Here is a 9,946-nt window from a genome sequence, read left to right on the forward strand (position 1 = left end):
ACTGAGACGCAGGCGACGCAGCACAGGCAAAGGCAGACTTTCTATTGCTCAATTCAAGTAGTACACTCTGAACTCTCTCTCCCTCACTTGAAATGCTCATCTTGAATCATTTCAATTGAGAGAGAGAGGCGTTCGAACAATACTACTTGAATTCAGCAACAGGAAGTTTGCCTTTTCTCTGTGTCGCGTCGCCTATGCCGCCTGCCACCACCCCCACCCCCCACCCCCGATCTAAGACCAAGACGCCGCCTGCTTAAGCTCAGGACGATTCCTCTTGTGTTTTGCAGACGACGGTGCGCGTGGGCATGCGTTGCCTCCTGCAGGACATGGAGTACAAGACGGTCTGCGTTTCGTACGCCACCAGCTGCCGGGAGGTGGTGCACTCTCTCCTCTCCAAGTTCCGGATGAAGCATCGGGACCCCAACCTCTTCTACCTCACCATGGAGGTCACCGTTCGCAAGGCCGGTAAGACGCCCGACGCATCCAAGGCGTGGCACCTTTTGCCTTCGTTCACTCATTCATTCACTTAAGCCAGTGTTTCCCAACCTTTTTTGGCTGCGACCCTAAATCCACTCTTGGCCTGGAGTCGCGACCCTAATTGTAACAATAAATTCAACCATTTCATGTTATATTTCTACGTACTTGCATAATGTTTATAAACTTTCGTTTTTTATAGTTCAGTTTATAGTTACTAGCACAATGAATTTAAATACTTGAATAACTTGAATAAAAAACTTGAATAAAAAAAAAGTTAAAAAATACCCTCTGGCGACCCTCAAAAACACCCTCGCGACCCTAGTTTGGGTCGCGACCCTGGGGTTCGGAACCACTGATTTAAGATGACCTACTACACCGCACCAGTGATGTCGTTGGGGGAATGGCCTGGTCAAGCTTCTGGTCGTTCCTTTACCTCACAATCAGTCGTGGTGCAAGAGCGGTAGAGTCCTTGCCTTGCCTTGCCTTGCCTTGCCTTGCCTTGCCTTGTGGGGCGGGGTGTCAATTCTACAATTGATCCCATTTACACTTTTCTTTGTTTTCATTATTTCCTTATCAGTAATTTGATTTCTCTATTTATTTACTCGCTCATTTCCTTGTTTAATTGTTTGTTTAGTTGTATGCAGCCTGACCACCCCTTTTCTCTCTCTCTCTCACCCTCTCCTCTCTCTTTCTCTCTGTCTCTCTCATGCGAGTGTGTGTGTGTGTGTGTGCGTGCGTGCGCAACAATGCATGAAATATTTTCAATAAGTGTATATTGTTTAGAAGCCCTTTAAGTATGGATATATTGTTATTATCATTAACATTGTCATTTTTGTTAATGTTGTTATTGTTAGGCCCTGTTCACACTGGCGGTTTGGACCGCGGCGGTTCAATTACAACGTCAGCGGAGGCGTTCACCCACAAACGCAGTTTTCCCTTGACTATGAGATACCGCCGCGGTTTCCGCGCGGAAACTGCCCGGCTCAAGCTGCTAGTGTGAACAGGGCCTTATTATTGTTGTTTTTTGTTTTTCTCGATCGCAGGAGGCGCGGTGAGGACCTGCCTGACGCTGGAGGACGAGGCGCGCCCCGCCGAGCTCCAGATGTGTCACCCTAAGGGCGACTCCAGGTTCGCCCTCAAGATGCGCCCCGGAGGTCTGGTTCGAGTCTACGACGGGGCGCTGGTCCAAGGGGTAAGAAGCAGGGACTCGGGAGGGGGGGGGTGTATATGTAGCCCCTGTCACACGAGCGGTTTGAACCGCGGCTGTTCAATGACAGTGGAAGTCAGTGGAGGCGTTCACACACAACCGCGTTTTTTTTTTTTTTTTTACTATGCGGTGCCGCCACGGTTTCCGCGCGGTTCCAACCGCTAGTGTAAACAGGGCCTATTTCTTGCATATGTTCACACACAATGGGGGAGCTGGCCACCGGCGTCGGCTTCCCTTCCTCCTCCTCCTCTTTTGATCCGGGAAAGAGCCCCGCACTAACCAACACAGACAGTCCATAAGTCTCTTCCCAGAGAGATCTATCTGTGGTAGATAATGGACCCCCATAGAAAGTGGACCCCCACACTCAAAACACTTGAAAAGTGGATTTTTTTGTTCTATTTATAAACAAATAACCCATCAACATGTGTTACTAAATTTTGTTCATTAAAGTACCAAACTTAACGAAAGAGTTGCATATTTTAGTCAGGGTCCATTTTCCGCTATAGAAAATGGACCCTGGGTCCAATTCCAATGGGTCCATTTTCTGTCCCCCGCCGAGGTTTCCATTGAGTTAAACTAGAATCAGCACTGATTTGACTAAATGTCAATCAACTGATGGTTGTCAACTTCATCCTCCTCCTCCTCCTCCACCCACAGTCGCAGTACAAGTCTTTGCTGGTGACGGAGAGGACGACTTGCGACGAACTCATCGCGCTGGTCCTCAGCTGCAACAACATCTCTGACAGCATCAACAATTATTCCCTCTACGAGGTGAGTCCTTAGGGGGCCTCCGTCAAGGGGCTATCGCACTGGGCCAATTTTCCTCCGACATCCTACCTCCATTTGAATTCAACGAGACTATAACTTCACTTACAGAAGTATAGATTTGTCTAAGAACATTTCACCAGTGTGTCTAACATTTGTCTAGATTTACAATCTCTCAGTTCATCCTTCAGCTTTGCTATATTTATGGGGGAAAGATAATTTGATATTTGACAAACAGAATATTGTCATCGAAGTCGTTTTGCACTCAAAGGAATTTTCAACGGTCGGCGCTGCTGCTGCTGGTGAAGAAGCTCGTGGAAGAAGCCTAGTGCGATAAGCCCTTAATGCAGCGTTTCTCAACCTTTTTACCCTTACGTCGTAACCTTTGAAACAAATTGTATGTCTCAAGGAACCCCTGCGCTTAAAAAAAAAAAAAAATTACCATATCTTTCTCATTTTATTTTCATCGTAATAATAAATAGGTTGGATAGGATGGTGTCTATATTACATTATTACAATAACCAAGAATATGTCGTGCGTGTTTAATTATATTACGTATATGAAATTAAATAAACAAGATCAAAAGTGCATTAGCTTCTCACTTGTTCTTGCGGAACCCTTAAAGACATTTTGCGGAACCTTTAGGGACCTTTTGCGGAACCAATAAGGGTTCCCCGGAACCCTGATTGGTTGAGAAACGCTGCCTTAATGTCAGGCTTCTGATGTTTGTCCGCACGTCGTCTATGACTTCGAGTTGTTGTCATCGTTTCTAAATCTGTATATTCGTTTATTAATTTCTATTTTGATTAATATGCCTATTTTGATTTAACTTGTTTATGTTTATATAGTTGCTTTATGTTGTAACTTCGAATATGTTCTGCCACCGATTTTAATTTTATTTAGTTACCTATTCATTGTAATTAATGTATTTTGTTTTATATTTCTATTCTATTTTGGTACTGTAAGCTCCAAATTGGTGTTGTAATAGAATCTAATTTTATTTAGTCAATTGTCAATTTAAATTAATGTATATATTTGTTTTTTGTATATAGTGATATTTTGTTATTTTACCGTAGGGGCGCCTCCGTGTTTTTAATTTGAAATATGTGAATGTCAAAAAATGGCGTAACCTCAGAATGGGCTGGATAACAGAGGGTAAAATTATTCTAATAATTATTTATTCAACATTGTTGGACAACTACACAGACATGAACAACTAAGATTAGAGGAACCAGTAGATATCTAGTAAAACTTAAATGTTTTTCGATTCCTCTTAACATATTTTGTCACTTGCACTTCTTCTATCTATTGTGAATCGTTAAATATTACCTACGAGTAATAAGCCAAGATCCAAAAGACGACGCTTACATTGTCTCGTGTAGGGCGTCATAGAAAATGAAGTCAATCGTTCAACGTATTTAAAAAGAATGTAAGAGTAGTGTAGGGGTAACTATTTATTATATATATTTTGTCTCGTAAACACTTATTTTTATTTTTAGTCTATAAAAGCTATATTTTGTTTATTACATAAAGCAAAAGATATCAGACTTTACAAAGTGCTTGAAATATAATCTAGTAATGCATCTGCTATTGTGATTGATTGATTTATTTTATTATATATACATTTTTTATAAGGGTGGTACTGCCTACTGGTAATTGGGGCGATGGGGATATATTTATGAATGTGTGGTATGTTGATGTGTGTCTGTTGGTCACGCTAGGTCCGCCCCCAGGATCCTGACGACGAAAGGAAGCTGCACCCTGACGACCGGCCTCTGTGCGTCGTCTCCCGCTGGTCCTGCAAGAACGACACCTGCCTCGTCATCCGCCACAAGCCTTCTGCAGCCACTACCCCGAACGGCAACAACCCCAAATCGGGTGCTGATCACTATAACAACAACAACAACAACGTCAGTAATAGCGATGAGGTCAATGGCACTGACGAAGAGATCCACCTGCAGAGACTCTCGACTCTGAGGACATCGTCGTCCTCGTCGTCGTCGTCGTCGCAAGGTCCTGCGGGAGGAGGAGGAGGAGGAGACAGCAGCGGCAGCAGCAGCAGCAGGCTGAGTCGAAGCACTCCCACGTCGCCCTCGTCGAGGCCCAGCCACTGCAGCCTCTCGTCCTCGTCCTCGCTCCGGAAAGCGGCCCCCTCCCAGGAACCGAACCACCCAGGCACCTTCGCCTTGAGGTCGCCCTTGAACCTGACGCCCTCCACCACAATCACCATCGCCCTCAACGGCTCCACGACGGTCACCAACAACACTCCCGAGGGCTCGAGCAGCAGCAGCAGCAGCTGCAGCAACCTGACGAAGAATGCCAAAAGCCACAGCTTCGGCAGTCGCAGCAGCAGCCTGAGGAGGAGGAGGAGGCCCGGGAGCGAGCCCAGGAACATCAAAGAGGAGGACGAGGACGAGATAGAGGAAGAGGAGGAGGAGGAGGAAGAGGAAGAAGAAGAAGGGGGAGAGGTTGGGGTGGAGCATGAGGGGGGTGGCTTCTCCCCAACTCCAACTCCTCCTCCCCCGCTCCGACCCCCGCAGCCCCAGCCTCCACCACGAATACGGTCGGCAGTGAGAAGACAGGTGAGGTCCTCCTGGCGGGGGTAGTAGTAGTAGAAGTAGTAGTAGTAGTAGTAGTAGTTCGCCGACGACCTCAGTCACTGGCGAGAGAGTGGGGGGGAGGGGCAATGAACTATGCCTGTGGGAGACGGATCCTGATTACTTTCACTACGCACTTCCACGGGGATAGAGGTCGTTATAGAAAAAAAAGTAGTAGTAGCAGTAGTGGTATAGTCTGCGCTCCAAGGAGTCCGTTCAGGGTGTGGCATACTTCGGGCCAAAACATAAGAAATAAAGGAGACTGCAAAAGACCATAAGGCCTACACTAGGCAGCTCCGTATCCATCACCACCTGTCATCCCCATCCATAAAGTTGTATAATCGTTTTTTAAAACAATTGATGGTTTCAGCGCTTACTACATGGTTACTAAGTTTATTCCATTCATCGACCACCCTATTAGTAAACCAATTCTTGCCTATTTCCTTCTTAAACAACCCTAGTGCATCTCCCTCTCTCTTATTTCCCATGTATGTACTATGTGAAATTGTCTTATTTATTCTGTACGTAGTAAAGGAAACCGTCCTATGGTAGTACACATCAGCATCATCACTTTTGAGGATTATACCAACAACGATTACCTGTTGCCCATCCCACTCCACTGTCTCACCCATGATTCCTCGACGTTGCCACGTCTCATTGAACTTATGCAAATCAGTTATATTCCTAAAAATTATCTACATTATACTACTATAGGGCAGCTTCCTTTACTATATGCAAATATAAAGATAAAAGAAATTTTCAAATAGAACATAGAAGTGAAATAAGAGAGAGAGAGAGAGATAGGCTTGTACTAAGGTTAACGTTGCAGAATGGCTAGTGGTCTATGACGACGTCTGCCACAACTCGAATGGACTCCTTGGAGCGCACAGACAATAGTCCACTGCCCCCTTACGAGGGGTAAAGGCACTTTGGTAAAAATATGAAAAAAAAACAATGTTTCGGAACCAGCAATGTCACATCGACTTCCCTCGTTGGTTCGGCCTCCCGAAATGCCCTTCGGGTTCCTCCGCCACGGGGACTCGAACTCTTGCACGTGCGTGCGACTGCTTTCCACAGAGCAATGAAGAGCGTTACCCCCTGTGGTGAGCAGCCACACGTGCAACAGTCTTAATCCCCGTGGTCGAGCTTCTTAATCAATTTGTCCAAACTCTACAGCCTGTGGTTATGTGCGCAATTATAAAAATGTCTCCTTTTTTTAAGTAAAATTAAATGGACTTCCCTCTCGTGCAGCTGCCGTGGAGTCGAGGCTTGGAGTTGGTCGAAACGCCCGTGGACGACGAGGACGAGGACAAGATGGACGAAGCGGAGATTCGAACACGGAAAGCTCACTCGTACAACGACTATGAAAACTATTTCTACATTTGATTCGCTGCTCCTCACCCTACAACTGTGTCTGTGACACTAACTTGAGACAGCAAGTTCTCTTTCTTGGGAAGTATTGAAATTCAGATTTTTCTTTCTGTATCTGGATTATATAATATATATATATATATATATATATATATATATACACACATATGATTTTTTTTTTTTTTTTTTTTTTTTTTTCCAAATATTGGAGAGCATTCCAATAGAGAACAATCTGGTGAAAGTTCAGTTTTGCTGTAGCTTGTCTGCCTCTCGGCATTCCATGTTCCTGTGATCTGTGTTGAGCAGACAGAACACCCGTGTAATTTAGTCATTTGTCCACAGTGTCATAACATATAATTCAATTTTGTTACGTCATGTACGCTTGGGGACACCCAAACCTGACCCCTACTTTGCCAGAACTAAAAAGCAAACAATATTTTTCTTTTCTTTCATTTTTCTTTTTCTAACAAAAGAAATAACTTGTTGTGATGGAACTATGGTATATAGAAATATGTTTTAAAAAGTATTGGCAGTGATTTGCACAGTTTTCATTTCCCCTGGGTCAGGTTTGGTTGTCCCCAATTGTACAGGTCTGTGTACAGTTGGGAGGGCAGGAGGTCAAGTCACGACAGGGCTTGCAATGGACAAAATCATTGTGCCCAAAGTAGGTGACATTTTTCAAAATAATGAGAATACATCTAAAACACATTTGTAGACTTTCCGATGACTTGAAGGTAACGATGTCCAAGTGCTCCACTAATTCATTTGTGAATTGTCATAGCAGACTCAATTAGCCTTTGGTCTTTAACCTGATACAGGCATTGGTGACAAAAAAAGAAAATCTATATTTTGCTGCCTCGTCACGCTTCCCGGTGTGTTGTAATTTTTTTTGTTTTTTCGCAAATGTTTTTGGTGTCTTGCTGCTTTGTTTCAGACCCAGGCACTGGGCGGGAGGCAGGGATGACCTGTCATCCACGAGGAGCTAAGACGAGAGGGGGAGGAAACAAATGGGGAGTGGAATGGTTGGATGGGAATGTGATGTGTGCGTACCTTTGACTTGGCTACCCCTTAGAAAGGGGAAATAAGGCCCTTGCTGTAGAGATGTGTAGAAATTTGAGGCAATGAATATTATAATCTGTATTCCAAGGGTTCCCCCCCCCCTTTATAAGGGAGGTCTGTCTATCTATATGCTGGGAGCTTTTTCCCCCCTTAGTATGTAGATGGATGAACCTCCTTTATAATGGGGCAAAAACCCTTGGTTTATGGATAATAATAATAATATAGATTATAATAATAATTATTGCCTATGCACAGCAGACTTCTTCCCCCTTACAAGGGAGGTAGCCAGGTCAAAGACACGCACCCACTCCCGTCCACCCATTCCACACCCAATCCACCACCCTTTCCTCTCTCCTCCTCTTAGCTCCTCGTGGATGAAGGGGCATCCCTGTCTCCTGCCCACTGCCTCAGGTCAGAAGCAATGCAGCAAGACACAGTTCATCCACAGCAACAAGGGGGCTCCAATTAATCGGTAACACCTCTCTCTGTCCCCTTGTACAGAAAATAGAGAAGAGGAGAGAAATCCCTTGGAGCCGTGTCAAAGTATCTTCCATATACAGCCATTCTCCGCCCACCCCTCTCCCCTGCCTTCTTGTATTATATATAATAGTAATAATCATTGTTACAGTATGTATATTGGCCCCTTGGCATTAGTAGTATAGATACTAATCAGACATTCTGTCCTGTGGATACTTTTTTGTGACTGTCCTACTACATAAAATGTAATGGATTAACAGTCTCTGCCACTGGGACTCAAACCCTTGGGTGTGTGACTGCTTACCCCACAAGGGAAGGATTATGTCATTGCACCACGCTTGATCACATGAACAGTACCGATCCAAAACTTGACTTGGCCATTCCCAATGACACTCACGTGGTGCAGTAGGTTATCTTCGTTTCATCGAGTCTGATTACTTACTGTACTGTGCGAGTATCATTGACGAATGGTCAGGTCGAGCTCCAGGTCATCACTTTTATATGAACAGTGTGGCACAATGCTAATGTCCTTGTCTTGTGGAGTAAGCAGTTGCACAGCCAAGGGTTCAAGTCCCAGTGGCAGAGCTTGTTAATCAATTTGTCGTAACTTCACACATAAGATGTAATATATCTCATATGCAACAATAGTGCCTTATCAACATGTCATATCATCATCAAAGGTGCTTTCGTCAAAGTAGAGCCAAGAACCATGAGGTATGTGTATATATATATCCAAATTTCAAAACTTCACACACTTGTCTGATACCTCTCCAGCATAAAAGTCTCTATGAAACAAGTCTACATGCCATGCTGCGAGAGTTGATGTTTGGGAATGTGTAAGACAAGTTCCAAAACATTTGATTTAATGTCCTGCATAGCATGATAGTAGAGTCCTTGTCTAGTGGTAAAATAATGCACAGTCAAGGGTTCGAGTCCCAGTGGTAGAGCTGTTTAATCCTTAATCCACACACACACACTATATATATATATATTATGTTGTATACATTATTTTGTATATTGTAACATTTCATTGCACCCAGTATTGTTTATTCGGTCATGATCTAATGCTAATGTATTATACAGTGTTGTATTCACCTTTATTGTATAGTGAAATGTGTTGTAGTACTATATGAATTACAAATGACATCCGCTTCATTCTACTGCATTGTGCTCACTTAGAGACCCATGGCTTCTTTTCCAGAAATGTGTTTACTTAAAGGTGTATTGTTTCTTTTCTAGCAGTATGCTCACTTAGGGGCCCTCTGTTAACTACAATGAGCTCACCAAGGGGCCAGCTGCCCCTTTTTTTCAGCTGGGTGCTCTATTAAGGAGTTATCACACTGGGCTATATTTCCTCCAACATCCTACCTCCAACCTCCATTTGAATTCAACTAGAATATGACTTTGCTTTTAGAAACCTAGACTTCTAGGAACATTCCAAGAGTATGTCTAATATTCGTCTAGGTTTACAATCTCTTAGTTCATCCTTCAGCTTTGCTATATATGATGGAGAGTAATTTGATATTTGGAGATTTGAAAATTCAACTATTGTCACCAAAATGGTTTTTACCCAAAGGAACTGTCAGTGAAGCCAGTGGAAGCCCCGTGTAATAATTCCTTTAAGGAACCCTTTCTTCTCCAGAAATGTGCTCACTTAGGGGCCTTCTACCTCTTTACCAGCAATATGCTCACTTGGGGGCCTTATCCAGTATATTTTTTCATTGACAATATTCAAGTATTCTTAACATAATTATAACTGTTTCATGGTAATGTCTGTGAACAGAGAAAGGCCTTATGGTCCTTGATTGATATGATATTGATAGGGAGATATAATTGACAGTACATTTTATTATTGTCAACAAACATTTCCTATTGCAGGGCAATAAAAACACTCCCTTTTATTTTTCATCTTATTTATTTATTATTATTTTTGAACATAAGAACATAAGAACATAAGAAATAAAGGAGACTGCAAAAGACCATAAGGCCTACA

General features: G+C 43.4%; 1 protein-coding gene across 1 annotated transcript; it reads left to right on the forward strand.

Moving 5' to 3' along the window:
* The first annotated feature begins 294 nt into the window (after positions 1-294).
* On the forward strand, positions 295-9,880 carry LOC143041150 (uncharacterized). Its single transcript, XM_076212955.1, has 5 exons — positions 295-465; positions 1,521-1,669; positions 2,342-2,455; positions 4,171-5,031; positions 6,298-9,880. The coding sequence occupies exons 1-5, from the start codon at positions 306-308 to the stop codon at positions 6,430-6,432; spliced, it is 1,419 nt and encodes a 472-aa protein (XP_076069070.1). The 5' UTR covers positions 295-305; the 3' UTR covers positions 6,433-9,880.
* Positions 9,881-9,946: the final 66 nt, after the last annotated feature.

This window comes from Oratosquilla oratoria, chromosome 30, assembly GCF_046742065.1.
Source record: "Oratosquilla oratoria isolate Oo_2021 chromosome 30, ASM4674206v1, whole genome shotgun sequence".
In the NCBI taxonomy this organism is placed as follows: Eukaryota; Metazoa; Arthropoda; class Malacostraca; order Stomatopoda; family Squillidae; genus Oratosquilla; species Oratosquilla oratoria.

Coding starts and splice junctions, on each gene's coding strand:
- LOC143041150 (XM_076212955.1), top strand. CDS start 306: ATGCGTTGCCTCCTGCAGGACATGGAGTACAAGACGGTCTGCGTTTCG. Junction 2,456..4,170: donor ACAATTATTCCCTCTACGAG/GTGAGTCCTTAG, acceptor TGGTCACGCTAG/GTCCGCCCCCAGGATCCTGA. Junction 5,032..6,297: donor GGTCGGCAGTGAGAAGACAG/GTGAGGTCCTCC, acceptor CCTCTCGTGCAG/CTGCCGTGGAGTCGAGGCTT.